General features: G+C 56.2%; 7 protein-coding genes across 7 annotated transcripts; 2 read left to right on the top strand and 5 right to left on the bottom strand.

Annotated features, from left to right (window-relative positions):
- Window positions 1-1,615: 1,615 nt before the first annotated feature.
- Window positions 1,616-3,100, bottom strand: J3D65DRAFT_67977 (uncharacterized protein). The gene is made up of 3 exons (XM_066803691.1): window positions 2,361-3,100; window positions 2,051-2,203; window positions 1,616-1,992 (listed from the first exon to the last, which is right to left on the bottom strand). Exons 1-3 carry the CDS (start codon window positions 2,744-2,746, stop codon window positions 1,908-1,910), a joined length of 624 nt encoding a protein of 207 aa, XP_066652444.1. The 5' UTR covers window positions 2,747-3,100; the 3' UTR covers window positions 1,616-1,907.
- A 2,359-nt stretch (window positions 3,101-5,459) lies between these two features.
- Window positions 5,460-8,767, bottom strand: J3D65DRAFT_634187 (vesicle-fusing ATPase). Its single transcript, XM_066801202.1, has 4 exons — window positions 8,200-8,767; window positions 7,843-8,143; window positions 6,257-7,789; window positions 5,460-6,207 (listed from the first exon to the last, which is right to left on the bottom strand). The coding sequence occupies exons 1-4, from the start codon at window positions 8,472-8,474 to the stop codon at window positions 5,890-5,892; spliced, it is 2,427 nt and encodes an 808-aa protein (XP_066652443.1). The 5' UTR covers window positions 8,475-8,767; the 3' UTR covers window positions 5,460-5,889.
- Window positions 8,768-9,629: 862 nt separating this feature from the next.
- Window positions 9,630-10,813, bottom strand: J3D65DRAFT_634183 (uncharacterized protein). The gene has a single exon (XM_066801201.1). The coding sequence runs from the start codon at window positions 10,792-10,794 to the stop codon at window positions 9,745-9,747; it is 1,050 nt and encodes a 349-aa protein (XP_066652442.1). The 5' UTR covers window positions 10,795-10,813; the 3' UTR covers window positions 9,630-9,744.
- Window positions 10,814-11,022: 209 nt separating this feature from the next.
- On the bottom strand, window positions 11,023-12,317 carry J3D65DRAFT_594001 (leucine carboxyl methyltransferase 1). The gene is made up of 2 exons (XM_066797818.1): window positions 12,053-12,317; window positions 11,023-12,003 (listed from the first exon to the last, which is right to left on the bottom strand). The coding sequence occupies exons 1-2, from the start codon at window positions 12,309-12,311 to the stop codon at window positions 11,108-11,110; spliced, it is 1,155 nt and encodes a 384-aa protein (XP_066652441.1). The 5' UTR covers window positions 12,312-12,317; the 3' UTR covers window positions 11,023-11,107.
- An 85-nt stretch (window positions 12,318-12,402) lies between these two features.
- J3D65DRAFT_67514 (RNA polymerase Rpb5, C-terminal domain-containing protein) lies at window positions 12,403-13,632 on the top strand. The gene is made up of 3 exons (XM_066803566.1): window positions 12,403-12,583; window positions 12,640-12,722; window positions 12,779-13,632. Exons 1-3 carry the CDS (start codon window positions 12,494-12,496, stop codon window positions 13,284-13,286), a joined length of 681 nt encoding a protein of 226 aa, XP_066652440.1. The 5' UTR covers window positions 12,403-12,493; the 3' UTR covers window positions 13,287-13,632.
- A 742-nt stretch (window positions 13,633-14,374) lies between these two features.
- J3D65DRAFT_634177 (mitochondrial peroxiredoxin-like protein Prx1) lies at window positions 14,375-15,730 on the top strand. Its single transcript, XM_066801200.1, has 3 exons — window positions 14,375-14,646; window positions 14,831-15,012; window positions 15,143-15,730. The coding sequence occupies exons 1-3, from the start codon at window positions 14,472-14,474 to the stop codon at window positions 15,584-15,586; spliced, it is 801 nt and encodes a 266-aa protein (XP_066652439.1). The 5' UTR covers window positions 14,375-14,471; the 3' UTR covers window positions 15,587-15,730.
- J3D65DRAFT_634173 (anticodon-binding domain-containing protein) lies at window positions 15,680-17,240 on the bottom strand. Its single transcript, XM_066801199.1, has 3 exons — window positions 16,927-17,240; window positions 16,278-16,697; window positions 15,680-16,210 (listed from the first exon to the last, which is right to left on the bottom strand). The coding sequence occupies exons 1-3, from the start codon at window positions 17,034-17,036 to the stop codon at window positions 15,988-15,990; spliced, it is 753 nt and encodes a 250-aa protein (XP_066652438.1). The 5' UTR covers window positions 17,037-17,240; the 3' UTR covers window positions 15,680-15,987.
- Window positions 17,241-17,347: the final 107 nt, after the last annotated feature.

Below are 17,347 nucleotides of genomic sequence, written 5' to 3'. Positions count from 1 at the left end.
CAAATCAGATTACCGCCATACCGCAAGAAACGATAGACGGTAGCAGCTCGTCCACAGCAGGAGAAACAGCAGCAGCAACATACGCCATCCCACCGATCCTAAAGTCCACATCATCATGTGTGCCTCCCCCGGAGTGAGCCAGGGCAACGAAAGAAAAGATCCACCAGGCAGCCCACCCCCTGGCTGTTGCTTCACCCACACCACCATCTCGGATCCATCCGAGGGTCCCGCTGCCGCCGTTCCCATTCGTCACCTCGCCCTGCCTCTCCTCCACGCGATCGGCTGCGCCGCAACTGCTCGCCCCCGGCCCGTTCCGCCATCTCGTCTCGTCTAGCCGTCCCCGCAGAACGTGATCGCTGGTATACCCAGCTCGCCAGTCATTCAGTCAGCCGGCCGGAACCGATCCTGTGGCTTGCTGGCTCGCTCGCTTCGATCCCTGGCTTGCCGTTCCCGCTCCCGCTGCACATGCTTCCAGTTCATGCACGTGGGCCATGTGGAGCCCCTGTCCACCCGGCTGTCTCCGTTGTCCGTGCTGTGCTGTGGCAACGACGGCGGCGTCCGCTGATGTGGCTGACGTCTGGCATGCTGTTCCTGCGTGGTGTGGTGCAGACGATCTGGACAGTGTGGTCTCGCAGACAGCATTGGTAACCTCGCCATGTACTGCCGGAATTTCGAAGGAACGCTGTACAAGTGTACGGCACCAACGACCCAGCCGACGGACGATTATGCGGATAGGGATTTTAAAAGAGGAAGCCAGAAGTCGTGCAGGTAGGAACGCAGATTTGGCGATGCCTGTCTACTCGCTTGATGTTGGTGTTGGTTGCAAACGCTGAGGTGCCGCAAGCGTAAGCGATATCCACTCCATCCCAGACGAAAGTGCTAGCCCGGTCCTGGCATTTGCACATTCGTCTTTTTTCTGTCCGTCTGTCCGTCTGGCCGGCTGAAGATACTGCGTGCCTTGAGCGAGGAGGTGCGTCCATGCAGAAGCAAGCCCCACGGCGCGCGCGGCCCGCAACGCCTATGGGTCGGAAGAAAAAGAAAAAAAAAGCAATCATGCAAAACAAGCACCAACACCCCAGTCCACAGCCGCAGCCGGTAGGTCTTCCAGGGAAAGAGGCACGGATGGACTTGTGGCTCGTGCCGTGCTGTCTGGGGTTCGCATTGGCACCCATGTTCGCAGTTGCAGGCGTCTGCGTCTGTAGATGACGAGCAGGCGCAAAAGCAAAAAAGACGAGGGTTTGTGGGCAAGGATGCGGCGGCGTGTGGAGTCGCGCGCCGCTGCTGCGCGTGGCAGATCGACCGGATCGGCTGCCGCGTCGTCATTCGTGAAGAAGCATGTGCTCAGCCTTATGGTAGGGCGGACGTCGGTGGTGTTGTTTGGTCGTGTTCGTTTTGCTGGCTTGCTGTTTCGCGAGATCTCGAGGGCGGGGTGTTGTTGATTGTAGAGTTTGGCCTTGTGGTTTTTTCGTCAGGGTAGAAGAGTGGCGAGCTCACTGACGGCGTGAGAATAAGGATTGAGATGAAACTGCTGCGGCGTTGGTCGTGATGCTGATGCTGGTGACAGACTCAAATTCTGTCGTGCTTCTTCTTCATTTTCTTCATCTTCTTTCGTTGTCATCTTCTTCGTGTGGTAGTGTCTTTCTCAGTTTTCGTCTCGAAACTTTCGTACGAGCAGCAGATTCCTGTCCTGCTGATGCAATCCAAGCGTGTCATCGTCATTCAAAGTCGGTCGTTCAGATCAGAGAGTCGCGGTCGAAGAGATTTGAGGAGGCTGGAAAACGCCATGGGCTCAGGCGTGTAGAGAGCAAAAGATGGAGCAGCCAACGCAGGCGATTCTCAGGAACTGGTCGCTTGGAGTCGCGCTCGAGCAAAGCTGGTCCGCCGATTCGATCAGTCTGTCCGCCAATCTAGCAATCGACAGGCGCCGGATACCGCTCGCTGGCCATCTTGTACTCGTTTGGATACTTGCGAGCAGCGCGCTGGTTAATCGACCTTTTGAAAACATGTCAGTCCAATCACCCCCATAGACGCAGAGTCGCACAGTACTCACGAAACGCGCTTTTGCGTCCACTCCAGGTCGCGCTGCACCTCCTTGGCCGCCTTCATGCCCTCGGCGAAGTTGCGGCTCGTGGCCGCGAGGCGCTGGCGTGCGAGCGCCTGCAACTGCAGCAACTCGCGAGTTTTGGCGTTGAGCTCGCCGGACCTGGAGAGCTTGTCAGCGAGAAGTCCCTCATGTGAGTAGTAGACACAATCGCTGTCGTTCCGCGCCAGTCGAGCCTTTTTGGAGTGACCTCGCTCAAACGAGTCCATGACAGCATGGATGGAGAAATGGAGAGAAAGTGGGAGAGAAAAAGACTCACGTCTGACACTGCATCTGTACGCTCCGCTCGAGGCCCAGCACGTCAAACGCACCGTTCAACCGCTCGCCCATGTAGTCGAGCAGGTCGACGCCGCCGGCCTCGCGCGCTGCGCTGCTGCCAGCGCCTCCTCCCACATAACCGCCGCCGCCGACGGGCCCGCTCGCTTCGTACTCGGACCCCGCGTAGCTGCTTGACGCTCCCGTGGCCGTCGGGTCGTACGACGGCGGTCCTCCCGTCGTCACCGAGTCGGCGGTCTCGGGCGGGGAAATGGCGTACGGGTTGTGAGAGGGCTGATGGTGATGGTGCGGCGCGTGGTGAGTGGGGGAGCGCTTGCTCGGCATGGCGAGCGGCATGGAGGGGTTGGGTTGGTAGTAAGTCGAGGGCATGATGAAATGGGTAGTGTTGTAGTGATGTTCAACTAAGTATACTGGTGGACTTGCGGTTGCAAGGAAGGTCTCGATTGAGGATGACGGGAGGCAAAATGTGCAATTGAGACCAAGGTTGAGGAGAATACAGAGTCAAAGGAAAAGAAGGTTCAGTCCCGCCCTCGAACCCTTTTTATACCGCGTCTATCCCGGGGGCATTGGGAGGGTAGGGATAGAGGGGCCAGTGCGCGAGACCCTCCGGCCCCTACGGCACATTATCGCACATCAACGCCGTACGTTCATCCGGTCATGACAAGCCAGAGGAGCATGAGGGAAGGGATTGGCACGAATCATCCAAGCCGCGCAAGCCAGTTCGTCGGACCCCGCTCCAGCAGCAGTAGCAAGACGAGGCAGCAAGCAAGCAGGCTGTGATGGAGCCTGCATAACGGACGGCGAATGTCCTATGAAAAGGGAGTGCTCGGCGGACAGCACAGAGCTGGACAAGGTAGGAGCAAGCGGCGAGGTCCGGGTGGTCGGCCAGAAAGTTGGTTTAGGTCAGGGGAGTCGTGAGCCAACATGGATATTTTTTCTCTCTCTTCCCTTCCGTGAACCCCGACCTTGACAATTGATTGAGCCCTCATGCGCTTATACGACCACCCACACCCCACGCAGGACCCGATCCATGCCTAACCCCATCCGTCTGCATCGGCTGGCGCCGCTTTGACACTATCAGAAGAGACCCGCCTTGGGAGCAGAGAGTAAACTGGACCCGGGCCGGTCAGGCCTGGGCCAAGCATGGCATGGCATGGATGGGGGTGAGCATGGTCCAACATGACAGCTACAGGCAAGGACAGGCCAAGCAAGCAAGGTCAAGGGTCGACGGGAAGGGGGCAAAAGACGAAAGTAGAGAAACCCTACCTTACTCACCATACTTGCCTCAACCCTAACCTACGTGCCCTTCCCCTCCCCCGGACCGGGACCAGAGGCTGCCACGCTAGTGAAAAGGAAGTGGATCCATGATCCCAGCAAACGGTTGCTTGACGACAAAGACGTCGTTGAGAGGACATCATGCTGGCTTTTCTGTGGCCGTGGTCATATTCGGCCACGGCCGATGCGTGCCGCGTGCAGCTGGGGGCAGACCAAAGGCTGCTGCCATGGCATATCCCGATTGAGATGGACCGGGGGTGAGCAATCGATCAGGTAGAGGTACGGATAGGGAGGCATGTCAGATTGAGCCAGTCGGCAGGCAGGCAAGATGTTTTCCCGGCGCAATTCCAAAAAGACGCTCGCTGATGACGGAGTGGGAGGTGCTGCTGTTTGGTCCCGACAGGGTGGATACGCCCCGGACGCTCGTACATTGATATCAGCAAGGTGCAATTGGCACAGGGCCAGGCCAATGCAGGACCAATGGCGCTAACCAAGAGGACAATGGAGGGAGGCGATAGGAGAGAGGAATTGGGTTGGGCAGAAAGGCTAAATGGAGAGGTCGAGGGAGTCGAGGTGAGGTTGTCGGCGGATGGAAGAAGCCAAGGAAAGGAAAATTCCAATTACAATTTTGGGCCCCTGCAAAAGCTTCGACGAGGAGGCCAACGAGGGCGGCGGGCAGCCCACCTCTTGCGGCGACTCGGACGAGGCGCTGCGGTGCAGACGAGAGAGCAGTTGATGCGTTGTCACTGCCGGGCGACCTGGGAGACGACGATTGGGCCACGCGCCTGCAGAGGCGACGACGTGTGAGGTGAAGTGGCAGATGGTCCACCACGACACAACCAACATTGCATGGCCGCCGCTCGCAGCCGTCCGAGGTCACTTGCTCACCACGCGCTGCACTGCACTGCGCGACATCTTTTCCAGGTTGCTCCTTTGCTTATCCCATGTGACTGTCGCCCGCTGCCCGCGATCCCGTCCGCCCCCGGTGCGCATCGAGTCTGACAGACAACGAAGAACGAACCTCGCCATCACCACCCACTGGCGGTACCACAGCTCCGTCCAAGGTAGCGCCTGCGCGACCACAATCCCGAATTGGCGTCCTTGCTGGGACCACACGCTGCGGCCTCGTGCGAGAGAACGAGCGAAGGGACGCCTGACGCTGACCAGCCCGTCTCAAGAACTGCCTCTACCCGTCTCTTGCTCGTATTGCCTGTCAACCAAACGAAGATTTCCTCCATTCCAGCTGCTGCAGGAGCCATGGCATCAGCGGCGAGGTCAACATCGGCAGCGGCAGCGGCGGCGGCGGCCATATTGGTGAAACCGTTGACCTGCATGGCCAAGCGATACTGCAGAAGTTGGAAAAAAACTCTGCCTCACGTCAATATCATGGTACATACATGCCACGCGAGGGGGCCCGCCCAGCACCAGCAACCGTCCAGGAACGGCCTGTCGTCTCGTGGACTATCTTGAACGGCAGCGCTGGGGACACCCCCGAAAGCACTTCCTCCCTCCAACGCGGGTAGGTGATTGACGCCAGGGCCGACCTCCCGCAGACAGGCCTCGCCCTGCTGTCTGCCGTGAACGAATGTACTGTACCACGGCTACGATTGATGGTACAACGGCCTGCCAGATTGAGTGACCTCACGGCCTGCCGTCAGCCTATTTCACAGTACACACCGCGTGCTGCCAATAGCCACGGGCACAACAGCACTCTGCCGCTCAAGTCGCGCCCCATCGCCGACCTGCCTGTCAAAACTCCCCATCTCGCGTGGTCTGGTCTGTCAATCTGATACTCCTGCACCAACGTTGCACTACCGCCCCGCTCCGCCCCCTGGTCTCGTCGCCTGATTTTCGACATGTCGTGCAAGACAAACGGCCATGCAGCCACGGTGATTGCTTTTCTGATTGCTGCCATGTTTTCCCCCGGCCTCTGCGAAACCCTTGTGCTGGTGCTTGCTGTCATGGATGCTCCCAGTTGCTTGGTTTGCCACCTCGAATCTCCCCGAGGCGTGGTCATTCAGCTCCTGGAATACACAAACCAGGCTTCCTCGAGTTGGAGCTCGTGGTTGTCTCCCGGTCCTCTCTACGACAAGTGCTTGAAAACTTTTGATCACTCCGGCAAATTTTTCCAGTCTATTGCATGTCGAAGAACATGAGTGCTCCCCATTTGTGGCCAGTCCTACTCATGAAGACTCTTCTACAGAACATGCCCAAACAACGCCGGCCATCGCTCCTGCTCACAAAAACTTATTTGCCGCAATCGACGTCTCTAAGAACCTCTTGTAGCGGCCCGTCACGTCTCGCGGGTCCTGTCTAGCCGTCTCAATACCCGTAAGGATCTTCTTGATGCCCACTCCAATCTGGTCTGGCACATCCGAAATGATGTCATGCACCTGCTCCGGCCCAAACGACGCCGACTCGTTCAGCACGAGCTGCAGCTCCTTCCGAGATTGCACGTTGGGTACCGGAATGTCAAAGTCGAACCGGTCAAACAGGTCGAGTTGCTGGAGAACCGACCTCTCCGTCGTCGTTGCGAGAATGAGAAGCCGGCGGTCCTGCGTCGTGTCAGTACTCTGGTCCCAGATATTTCTCGTTTCATCTTACCTTGGGAGGCTGCTTGCCCAGCAGTACCTTGAGCGCCACGAGCACCGTGTTGCTGAACCGTGGTCCAATTGGTACCCAATCGACGAGCAGCTCGATATTGTCAATCAAAATGACGCTCAGCTTACTCTTGTAGGCATCTCGGAACGTCTTGTCCAGCTGCTGCACCTTTTGCATCTCGCTGTATCCAATCATGTCCTCGGGACTGATGAGCTTGATGAAGGAGAATTCCGACGACAGCGCAATCTGCGAGGCAAGTGCCGTTTTTCCGCTGCCTGGAGGGCCGTGCAACGCAACGGAAAGGACAGGAGTGTTGCCCTTGCCAACCTGGTTGACGTAGAGCTTCCCGTCTTCGAGGATGGTGTTGATAATTGAGCTGTAATGGATGATGCCGCCTTGGATGCGCTTCTCAAGCTCCTCTTCGGCGACACCAAACAGGGGCTGAACTTCCTCAAGGGCGTTGAGGAAGTCCTCCCGGCGCACCTTCATCTCAGAGACATCTTCCGAGATTGTTGGCTTGTCTCCAAGCTTCATGTGCCTGCTGAACGCATAAGACGTGGCGGCCTTTACTAGACCAGTTATCTCAGCACCAGAGAAGTTCTTTGTCAACTGGGCGAGCTCCTCGATGTTGACGTCCGAAGCCAAGACGTCATTATCGCGCATGTTTTTGGTGTGGATGTTGATAATTTGCACACGACCCTTCTCATCGGGCAGGGAGATCTCCATGTGCACCTCCAGACGACCAGGACGCAGCAGAGCCTCGTCGATCATGTCCATACGATTCGTCATACCGATCAGGATAATGTTGTTCATCTGGTTGACACCATCGAGCTTGGATAGCAGCTGGTTGACAACGCTGTCGCCAACACCTGTGCCTCCACCAGCACCGCTGCCTCTCTGCTTGCAGACGGCGTCCAACTCATCAAAGATGATGAGGTTTAGTTCATTCTTGTCCTGCTCGGCCTTTGCAAATAGTTTCCGAATGTTCTCTTCCGACTGACCGACGAACTTGTTCAAGACTTCGGGGCCGTTGACGATTTGCACGTGGTCCTCGTCTATCCTCAACATTTTTCCGATCTCTCTGGCAATGAGTGTTTTTCCGGTACCGGGCGGGCCATGTAAGAGAATACCCTTGACGTGCTGAATGCCGAGCTTTTCCACGAGGTCGTCTCCAAAAAGACGCGAAGCGAACGCTCTCCGGAAAATGGCCTTGAACTCGGTATCGAGGCCGCCAATCTTCAAGTCCTCGAATTTGAAGCCTGACTTTAGAAGCTGGTTGGCTTGAAGCTTTTTGCCCTTGGGATACGAAAACTTGACTGCGACGGGACTATCCGCCTCAGATTGGAAGAACGCTTGCGTTCCCTTGTGTAGGATACCACGGGCATTCGGGTCAGTCCGCTCGTCGTCATTCTGCTCGCCTTGACTCATGTCCGTAACATTTCCGAGCTTGACAGATTGAATCTGCAGGCGAAATCGTATGCTTTGGAAGCTCATCAACAACTGTTGTCCGGGCGCGAGGATTTGACCACCGAAAGTCTGCAGTCATCGGATTAGCAAACCATCATGTACCACCCTCACTGGCAAACTACCTTCATGAAGTACGCGCTGAATTGTTCTTGATCGAATGTACTCTGGACAGCTTGCTTTGCTGAAGCAAAAACCGCCGAGATGTCGATGGTCGACAAGAAGTCGTTTGTGCCCTCAAAGATCCTTGCCGTGACGAATGCTCCCGGCGATATGCTAATCTGCGCCCATGATCGCTGGGCCTCGTTGAGGCCTATTTGACCCGGCGGGCATTCTTGAACGGGCTGGGCGGGGAGGACGTAGTGGTCGTTCAGGATAATTGTGTGAGGGCCTCCGGGTGGGAAGTCTTGAGTGGATACGGCAGCACTGATGGTCAGGTCAGCGATCAGGAAGGACGACACAGATTGTGAATGCTCCCTAACATGTTTCCCCAGATGAGCAGGTCTCCAAAGGCGTTCTTGACTGGTTGGAGTGACTTGGAACCTCCAGGGCCTTGCGACGAGCGCGCGTATGGGGCGGAATGCTTCTCAGGCATTGGCGGTGGCATTTGCTGAGAGGGACGAGCAGGCAGTCCAGATGCTCTCATTCGCGGATCTCCGTAGCCTGGAGGGGGAGGCTGTTGACCGACAGGATTGTATCCGCCTTGTTGGGGAGAGCCCTGCGGGCGACTTCCAAACGGGCCTCCGCGATTGAACATTGCAAGAGCTGTGTGCGCCGGTAGCAATAGTTGTACAGCTGAGCGGCCTGTGGCTGGGGTTGCGGCGAACAAAGAGCTCCGCGCGGCAGGAGGCGGCGATTTAATGCTGCGGCTGTGGGAGCGTTCGTGAGACGGAGCGAAAGTTTCAAAGAGACGGGTGAGGAAGGAAGGACTGGCGAAGGAGAAGACTGGTGTTGGTTGATGTGAAGTGGTACGGTAGTCGTGGAGGGAGATCTGGCACTGTGGACGTCACAGTCGCAGCCTTAACCGGCAGCAGGGAGGCGGAGGCGGAAGGAACCCGGACGCCGGATACGCGAGCTCGGGCCTCTGACGGATCTACCGGTACCTCTCCGCCACGGCCGGCACGCTGCATCGAATCGCAACACCACCACAGTGATTGTCAAGAAATGAGACCTCCACGCTAGATGGGTGCATCTACGGGGCATTCATTTGCTACTACAGTTACATTAAAGGAGCACTCGTTTACTGGTATAGCTGTGCCTGAGGAGCATTCATCAACTGCTATTGCTACACTGAGTAAACAGCCATTCGTTGCTGCAGCCTAATCCAGGAAATATGAACACCTACGATACTATGCCACGGCTGCCGCAACACGTGTCAAAAGAAATGGTAGCTCTTATGGACTCATCATCAACACATCAGAAAAGTATTTTCCAATGATGAGAAGAGCCTGCAAAAGGACGTGACCCCAGTAGAAGAGGGTGCACCCGCAAGCAAAAGGTGGAGGCGTTGAGTTTTGAACTCCGAAAAAAAAAAAAAAAATTAATATAGGAACCGTGATCTTCCCAGACGTGTGGATACTTGCTCCGAAGAGAGCACATCTAAGATTTTAAAGGCCCATTTGATCTAGCCAACCTTCACAACTACAGGAGATGGTACAGTGCAGCCCAGAAGGACTGACTGCGCTCCCAGTGCTTCCAGGCAGGCATTTTGCTGATATTTAGCAGGGTGGGCGACCGGAGCCATGATATGACGCAACAGCAATCCCGCGTAACTACACCACGGCACCGAGTTATTGATATTAAACCTACGGTTACTGGCAATATACGCAACATCACCAATTTTCCTACCAAAGTGGATTGGTGAATTCCTCTCGCTTGTCAAGCTCAGTGAATAGGTAAGATAAAGTAACTTGGGGTATCATTTTGTCCCTCTAGAGCCTTTTGCTGATGTCTGACCTCTCCAATGCATACATAGCCTATGGCTTTTCTCAGAACAATGCCCAAATCGATGCAAGTCCTGCTCAAGCTCATTTACTGTCGCCCTGCTTAAACATTCCAAGAACGCTCCTTTGACCAGCCGGCGCTCCAACCTTCAGATGAGCAAACCCAGCTTCTGGGAGTCTTTTGCCTCTCTTGACGCATTCGACAACCCACTCGACAGGCACATACTTGACGCCTTTCCCTCCCACCCGTTCAATCTCCTTCTGCAGCTTTCCACCTGCGAGACCGCCTCCAACGCCTCCTTCTCCCGTAGGCCCGATGATAACATGACTGACGCTGCGACGGCCCAGCGCAACTGATGTCGTGGCCCCATGAGTCGCGAGCAGACGCTTGAGCTTGTGGTCGGATATGGTTGGCGCTGTCGACCCGTTGATGTAGAAGCAAAGGTTTCGAAATATCTGGCTCTCCGGTGGCAGTGGCGCATCGTCTTCTTCCTCAGCATCCTCGTCCAAGTCTCCTGCCTCTTCTTTCGGCGCTCCATCACCTCCCTGCTCTTCGGCGGCCCTGGTTCTTTGTCCTTTCTGGCCATGGTCATGCTGTCTGTCACTGTTCTTCTCCTCTTCCCCTCCATCAGAGACTCGTCTCCTTTTGGTTTCCCTCCCAACCTCCCATATCGCCAACTGACCTCTCTCCCTCAGCCCGCTTGCACCCCTCTCCCATCCGCCATCCTGCCTTCTACCGTCCTTCCCAAATGCCTCGCTTCCCGCTCCCACCGTGTCTGCGACTCTCTTGCCACCGCCCGCTCCTCCACGAAACTGCGCCCCAAGCTTGGCGTTGCGCGAAGCCCTCCACGATGTGCTCCCCGAAAGGCGGTTTTCGGCACGTTGGTGACCCGTTGAGGACGAATTCCAGGGGTCGAACAGTTTGCGACTGGGTTGTGCGGGGTTTAGGATGCCGTTGTGGTGGGTTGCGTTGGGCGTTTCGGTTGCTGGTAAAGGCGTGGGAGCTTTTGGGGACGGTGGCAAGGGTTGCGCCGATGGCGGTGGTTCGTCGCAGTCTTGCCAGGCGAGGAATATTTCGTTGGTAGATGTACTTTTTGAAACGTTGTGTAGATCGTTTGGCTGGTTATGCGCCATTTGGAAGGTTGAGTGTTGGAAAGCTTGAAGATGGAATGCGGGTGTCGCGTTGGAGACGTTCCCGTCATTCAAACGCGTTGCTACGTGAACACGTGGTATGACGTCGCCTATCAAGCTTCCATTTCAATCCATACCTAAATTAGAAAATGGAGTGACTCTAATACTTTGAATTCTTTGAGTGGGTACATTGATCATCATTTGCCTTGCACAGAGAATCATGAGAATCGCGGCCAAACAGGTTCGTATATTCATTTACAGGCCTTGTGCTCCAAGGAGTTCCGTTTGACTTGACTTGAACAAGTTCCGATCTTTTTCAGCCCATCTCCTCATCATCTGGAGCATCTTGGGCTTTGATGGCTTCCCAAGCCTTGCCAAAGATGTCACTATTTCCATCTCTCCAACCCCACGCAACGCAATAGTGCTTGGCCAGCAGGACCCATTCCTCCATCTCATCCAGCATCTCCAGCGAGCCGACTCTCTCCTTTTCGCTCTCTGCCACCCACTCCTCCCAGATGAAGTTGATATCCGCCGCGCCTTGCCCGCTGCCGAAACCGAATTTCTTCAAACGTTCGCGTTGGCGGAACAGGGACGAGTACTTCTTAAGCGTCTGCAGAACGATGCCACGTGTTGCAAGATTGGATATCATGACCTTGCCAAAAGCGTCGTATGGTCTGATTGGCTCGTAGATTATCAGAGACACTGGGGTGGGTGCAGGAATTAGAGAGGTGGTGAAGGTCTCGAGAATACTGTCTGCCTCGTTGGGCGACAGATAGATAAGACAGCACTCGGACAGCAGCAAAGTAGGCGTGGTAGGAGACAGATTTGGCAGCTTTGGAAGAGCATTGGAAGTGTCCGTGGTCGGCTGATCTTCAGCCAATGTCCGCAGATCTAGAGCGTGGATATTGTAGACAGGCGATGTCAGGGACGTTTCATCTGCGGATATGAAAAGCTCCTCAGGATTTGGGAGGCGTGAGGTGATAGTTTGCAGAAGATGGTTGGTGCGCTTTATTGCTGTGATCTTTTGCTTCGTATTGGCAGGAAAATCAATCTCATGATAAGTCAAGGCGATGGAGGGCCTCCTTGAAAAGATGCGGAAAAATCGAGTATCGCTTCCAGCTCCGAGCGAGACTATTTGCTTTGGTTGATCGGGGTTTGTGCTGAGAAAGCTGTCCACAAGACAATCTATGGCTGCGCTGCGGACATAGGTTCCTGCGCCGATGCTCAGCAAGATGAATCTGGAGTGGAGTTTGGTGCCAACCTCTGTTGATGATTGGGAATCGTCGATTCACTTGCTCAGTGACAAAATCTTTGGCAAAAGGATCTTCAAGGTACCCCAACTCGACGGCGCTCATCCTCGAATGGGACGCATCGCTGTCGGTCTTTTGGATAATGCTATCCTGGTCTTCATTCTTCCGGTCAGATGATCCAGGTGGACCATTGCGACCGCCCCTGCCGCGTCCACGCAAGCCTCGCCCAGCGCGGAGAGTATTCAGATTTGGAATCTGAGGCGCTGCCATTGTTTGGTGTTGACGTGACGTGGAGAAGTCGAGGGCAAGCTGACGCGGGAGCCAAGGCCACTTTCGGAAGGCGGTGAAGGCGCGCCGCTCGATTTCTCTGAACCTTTGACGCGCGAACACCACCGCAACACCTCCGTCCACCCCACACCCACCTCCGCTCTCCCGTCGCGACAGCCACCGAAATGGATGACGGCAGATCTACTGAGGCCGAGCGCGAAGCTTCCAGGCTTTGGCGTGCCTGGCGCACTGTGCACGAGCTTGTTCACGACAGGGTACGAGCACAGCGCTTCGCAGCTGTGAAGATTTGGCACTGACGCTCCAGCTTTAGGGCTACATCATGCCCGAGGCCGAATACCGGATTCCGCTCGAGGAATTCAGGTCACGCTTTTGCGATGGCTCCGGCTATGTCGAGTAAGCAGCCTGGAACCTCCGCCCCCGCCGGCTGCCAGCTAACATCCAGGCCGCAGCCGCAACCGACTTTCCTTCTCTGCCAGCCCAGGCGACGAGATGAGGCACAAACTGTACAACCCTAAGAAACCCACCGAGACCTTGGGCAACTGCTGGGTCGAATTCAATGGAGACTCGAACATTGGTGTCGCCCACATTCGCAAATTCGGTCACTATCTGAACAACAACAACTTCGCTGTCGGAATCTACATCACCTCCGTCCCCGTCACTGGCTCTGCCCAGAAGATCATTCCGTCCCTGCTGCCGCTCGTCATGGAGACATTCATGGAACAGGACCTCCTCGTAAACATCACCCACCACGAACTCGTTCCCAAGCATGTGCTCCTCAGCGCCGAGGAGAAGGCTGCCCTTCTCCAGCGCTACCGCCTGAAGGAGAGCCAGCTTCCGCGCATCCAGCAGGGCGACCCGGTCGCGAGGTACCTCGGTCTACGGAGAGGTCAGGTCGTCAAGATCATCAGGAAGTCGGAGACGGCAGGCCGATACGCGAGTTACAGATGGGTCATTTGAGAAGATGCACGTTGGATGACATCTGTCTCGGCGTTTACGGTGGAATTTCAAAATTTTGTCTCAGCATGCATCACAAAGGAAGGCAGGTGCACCGGAGTTTTGGGGATTTGGGAAAAATGTACCCATGCGGCTCTGCCTTTGATGGTGTAGAGACCGGCTGACGAGGTCATGCAGGTATACCAGAGTGGAGTGGAATCCAAGAATTCGAGACTATATGATAGGATTGCCAACTGACAATTGCCAACGCGACAAGAAAGTTGCGCGAAATCGACACCACGGAAATCATTCTCTCTGTGCTCTCGAACTCTGGAACTTGTTAACGGGCTCCAGTGATGTATCGGTGATTGGACCATGGGTCTCATCGTCTGTGTCCTTTTGAATTCAATGAATTCCTGCCTGACCAAGTCAGCACTCACCACCGCTCGGCCCTGTCTAACGTATCATGGAATTTGAATGACTCTCCAAAATCTATTCGCCAGTTGTTAAGGTTGGGTGGAGTTTGAGCCTACGCAGAGACCGTCAATGCGAGTAATTCCACAAGCCTTCCAAGTTGACAGATTCCAGTGATCCGTTCATGAGCTTCTCGACCTCTGGAGAGCGGTCCGATTACGATTTCTACAAGCCTTTAATGCGAACCCAAGTCGGTCTCCAAGCTACGGATGACATGTGTAACCAGAACCGACACTGATGGGCTACCTCGAGATCCAGTATGCTTTTGAACCGGGTTCGTTGACCGATGATCGAAGAATCGGGAAGAATGCCGTCCAACATGGTGTATGCCATGTGCTCCCCACAAACCACGTGTAGCAAGGATGATCTGGCCATCGAGAGTACGTAGTCTCGTTCATTCACGGGAATGACGAGGCAACACCATTCTATCTGGAGAGACTTGGAGAAATGGTCATTGAAAGAATGCCCCCAGCAACAGCGGCCAAATGACGTTGAAAGCAACGCCGCGCAAAGGCCGAAGATGCCGAACAGGCCGGCCAATCCCAGAGCAGACCGACTGCCGGGGGGGAGCTCCCTGTCAGACGGGATCCGGGTCCAGTCGGCGACGTCGCGCTCTGACGCCATGTCGGCGGATTAATTGTTTCTAAGCAGCGCAGCGGGGTGAAGCTCCAAGACAGCAATCACAGCAGACAAGCCATTGTTCCTCCTCAACACCAATTCAGCATCTCATCAACCATGGCCTCGTACCTTTCTCGTGCTGCTCCTCGCGCCTTCAACAGCGGCCTGCGCGCTGCTGCTCATGCGCGCCCGACGACGCGCATTCAGGCCGTCCAGCGCCCCGCCGCGCCTCTGTTCCGCCGTTTCCTGCAGGTACCTGCGGAGCAGCCGCGTCTGCGTCTCGGCTCTGTTGGTGAGTGAAACTTCTCAATTGCATACCACACCGGAGGGAGAATCGCAGAAGAGTCCAAGAAAAGAAAGCCATAGAAAAGAGCCATATGGCGGGAGCTCTGGGAGCTACCTCGACACCTGCCAACGTAGCTCCGATGGGGGGCAAAGAAGCTTTGCAAACAATGCTAACAGTTCGTCGTGCTCAGCTCCCAACTTCCAGGCCAAGACGACGCACGGCGACATCGACTTCCACAAGTGGTTGGGCGACAGCTGGGCCATTCTGTTTTCGCACCCGGCCGACTTCACGCCCGTCTGCACAACGGAGCTGGGCGCATTTGCCAAGCTCAAGGACGAATTTGAGAAGCGCAACGTCAAGATGATCGGACTTGTAAGTCTTTCTGCTGCCACCATTGAATCCCAACTGGCAACACCAGCAAGAGGAAGGGCGGTCCAGCATACAACCAGAACGAACGGCACCCGATCGATACGCGCAGACATGCTGACACAAAGTCTCCCAGAGCGCCGACGACCTCAGCTCGCACCAAGACTGGGTCAAGGACATCAACGAAGTGGCCTCGACCAACCTCGCCTTCCCCATCATCGCCGACGCCGAGCGCAAGGTGGCCTTCCTGTACGACATGGTGACCGAGGACGACGTGCGCGACATTGCCAAGAAGGGCCTCCCCTTCACCATCCGGAGCGTCTTCATCGTCGACCCGGCCAAGAAGATCCGCCTCATGATGATCTACCCGGCCAGCACCGGCCGCAACTCCGCCGAGGTCCTGCGCGTCATTGATAGCTTGCAGACGGCCGACAAGAACGGCGTCGTTACCCCCATTGACTGGCAGGTCGGCGACGACGTTATTGTCCCGCCTAGCGTCAGCACCGCGGATGCGAAGAAGAAGTTTGGCGACGTGAAGGAGGTTAAGCCCTACTTGAGGTTCGCCAACGTGGGCAAATAAACGAAGTTTGGTTTAGACCGGACTAGACGAGAGGACTAGAGCCTGTGGAGATTTGATATAAGTAGACTGGCAAAGATGCTATGCGAATGATTAGAGCGATTTCATGAAATGATCAGCCCACAATTGCAACGTGACGGGACGTGGAGTTGGAGCTCGCGCTCACGCTCTTTGAACCGTTTTCGTTTTTGTCCTCTATGGATGAACTGCTCTACTCACTAGGTAGTACCGATCAACCTTCAAGAGACGTGCCATCCCATGCCATCGTATCAACGTCTTGACCCATCTCATTGAACTCTTGATTCTCCAGATGCTTCGCCATTCGCCAAACATCGACTCTCCCAGAATGCTCATACCGACCAACCCAGTGCCGCCCGCCGGTCGCACCCAATCGCCTGCCACCTTCAACCGCCCTTTCGGGGCGGAATCGGAGTGGCTACCCCAGGCCGTTGCGGCTGTCCTCCCGACGCCTTCTTCTTCGCCAAATGGCTCTCCATGATCTTCCTGATGTGGGCGAGCGTCATTTCCTTGCCCTCGCCAGCCTTGAGGTCGTTGAGTGTGTAGGGAGGGCCGAGAATCACCGCATCGTTAATGACGATGGACTGCTCGTGCCAGCGCGCGGGAAGTCTGTGTCTCGTCGTCAGTCGTGACGTCCTCTTCCTGGGGACGGGTCCTCTCTCAGCTCTATACGTACGTCTTGTTAATGGCGTCGAAAATCTCCTGCGCCTCCTTGGGCACGCCGCGTCCCCGCGTCGCCTCCTTCTGTATCAGCTTCTTGACGGCTTCTTCTTCCCTCCGCTTCAGCGCTCCCAGGTCGAGCGTGCCGATGCTCGGCACCGCCGCCTCAAAGCCTCCCACCGTGTCGGCGGCGACAGCTCCATCCTCGCCACCACTGCCTCCACCCGACGCCAGGATCTTGAAGTCTTGAATGTGCGGGATCGAAATCACGTGGTAGTTGCCCGGTTGGCTGGCCAGGTTCGTCGCGGGGTTCGGCGGCGCGGGAGCCGTGTTGACGGCCAGGATGTTCAGAACCGGATCCGCGGCGTAGACGACGCCTTCGAGGGCGCCATTATTGTTGCTCGTCGCGGCGGCGATTGTCGTTGTGATTTTGACCCTGTGCCAAACCCATGCGTCAGCCAAACATGCGACTGTTGTCTCTCTGGTCGAAGAAAACGGTTTCGTTTTGTGGCGAGAAGCAAGACTGCTGCCCCCAGTCGGCCAGCCCTGGTGCCGCGAGGGCTGAGACTGGCGGCGCGCTCTCGCATGTGAGGAGGGGAGAGTCAGGCATCGACGGAGCTCAGGCTGGCAGGACGAAGGGGACGAGGGGGGCGCGATGGACGAACCGCTTGCCAATGATCTTGTACAGATGCGAGTCGTTGAGGATGGACTGGTCTCCCAGCTTGGGTGTTGCGACCTTTCCGGCGGTAGAGAGGCGCTTACCGTCCGCTGCCATTGCGGTGCGCGCGAACTGGCTGGTCGGACTCGTCTAGGCTGCGTGCTCCCTCAGATCTGGTGCTGAGGCGGCATGCGACCGCATTAAAAGGAGGGAAAGGAGCGACGACAAAGGGAGACGGCGCGGGAGGGCGGTCTGCTGGTGGGGTGTTGCGAGAGGGCCGTCTGGTCGAGCTTCGAGGTTCAAAGTCACCTTGGCCTGCCTGGGGTGACGATGGCCGGGCGAGTCAGTGCGCGCGTTTCGACTCAGGTCCCCGGTACCTGCACCACCCACGCATCCCACCGCTCCGACACGTTCGATTCCTTCAGTTG

The sequence above is a fragment of the Phyllosticta citribraziliensis genome (assembly GCF_038025025.1).
Source record: "Phyllosticta citribraziliensis strain CPC 17464 chromosome Unknown J3D65scaffold_10, whole genome shotgun sequence".
NCBI classification, from domain to species: Eukaryota; Fungi; Ascomycota; class Dothideomycetes; order Botryosphaeriales; family Phyllostictaceae; genus Phyllosticta; species Phyllosticta citribraziliensis.
Note: the sequence above shows the minus strand (reverse complement) of the source record. Positions and strands in the feature narration are given on the sequence as shown.

What these genes read in the sequence shown, in the direction of transcription:
- J3D65DRAFT_634183 (XM_066801201.1), bottom strand. Translation starts at nt 10,794, where the DNA reads ATGGCGCATAACCAGCCAAACGATCTACACAACGTTTCAAAAAGTACA.
- J3D65DRAFT_634187 (XM_066801202.1), bottom strand. Translation starts at nt 8,474, where the DNA reads ATGTTCAATCGCGGAGGCCCGTTTGGAAGTCGCCCGCAGGGCTCTCCC. An exon ending in CTGCTCATCTGGGGAAACAT is followed by an intron (nt 8,144 to 8,199) that starts GTTAGGGAGCAT and finishes CCTGACCATCAG; the next exon opens with TGCTGCCGTATCCACTCAAG. An exon ending in TCAGCGCGTACTTCATGAAG is followed by an intron (nt 7,790 to 7,842) that starts GTAGTTTGCCAG and finishes CGATGACTGCAG; the next exon opens with ACTTTCGGTGGTCAAATCCT.
- J3D65DRAFT_634173 (XM_066801199.1), bottom strand. Translation starts at nt 17,036, where the DNA reads ATGGCAGCGGACGGTAAGCGCCTCTCTACCGCCGGAAAGGTCGCAACA. An exon ending in TACAAGATCATTGGCAAGCG is followed by an intron (nt 16,698 to 16,926) that starts GTTCGTCCATCG and finishes GGTTTGGCACAG; the next exon opens with GGTCAAAATCACAACGACAA. An exon ending in TTCGACGCCATTAACAAGAC is followed by an intron (nt 16,211 to 16,277) that starts GTACGTATAGAG and finishes GACGAGACACAG; the next exon opens with ACTTCCCGCGCGCTGGCACG.
- J3D65DRAFT_67514 (XM_066803566.1), top strand. Translation starts at nt 12,494, where the DNA reads ATGGATGACGGCAGATCTACTGAGGCCGAGCGCGAAGCTTCCAGGCTT. An exon ending in ACGAGCTTGTTCACGACAGG is followed by an intron (nt 12,584 to 12,639) that starts GTACGAGCACAG and finishes CTCCAGCTTTAG; the next exon opens with GGCTACATCATGCCCGAGGC. An exon ending in GATGGCTCCGGCTATGTCGA is followed by an intron (nt 12,723 to 12,778) that starts GTAAGCAGCCTG and finishes TCCAGGCCGCAG; the next exon opens with CCGCAACCGACTTTCCTTCT.
- J3D65DRAFT_594001 (XM_066797818.1), bottom strand. Translation starts at nt 12,311, where the DNA reads ATGGCAGCGCCTCAGATTCCAAATCTGAATACTCTCCGCGCTGGGCGA. An exon ending in ATTCCCAATCATCAACAGAG is followed by an intron (nt 12,004 to 12,052) that starts GTTGGCACCAAA and finishes GCATCGGCGCAG; the next exon opens with GAACCTATGTCCGCAGCGCA.
- J3D65DRAFT_67977 (XM_066803691.1), bottom strand. Translation starts at nt 2,746, where the DNA reads ATGCCCTCGACTTACTACCAACCCAACCCCTCCATGCCGCTCGCCATG. An exon ending in GTACAGATGCAGTGTCAGAC is followed by an intron (nt 2,204 to 2,360) that starts GTGAGTCTTTTT and finishes CAAGCTCTCCAG; the next exon opens with GTCCGGCGAGCTCAACGCCA. An exon ending in TGGACGCAAAAGCGCGTTTC is followed by an intron (nt 1,993 to 2,050) that starts GTGAGTACTGTG and finishes TGTTTTCAAAAG; the next exon opens with GTCGATTAACCAGCGCGCTG.
- J3D65DRAFT_634177 (XM_066801200.1), top strand. Translation starts at nt 14,472, where the DNA reads ATGGCCTCGTACCTTTCTCGTGCTGCTCCTCGCGCCTTCAACAGCGGC. An exon ending in TCTGCGTCTCGGCTCTGTTG is followed by an intron (nt 14,647 to 14,830) that starts GTGAGTGAAACT and finishes CGTCGTGCTCAG; the next exon opens with CTCCCAACTTCCAGGCCAAG. An exon ending in ACGTCAAGATGATCGGACTT is followed by an intron (nt 15,013 to 15,142) that starts GTAAGTCTTTCT and finishes AAAGTCTCCCAG; the next exon opens with AGCGCCGACGACCTCAGCTC.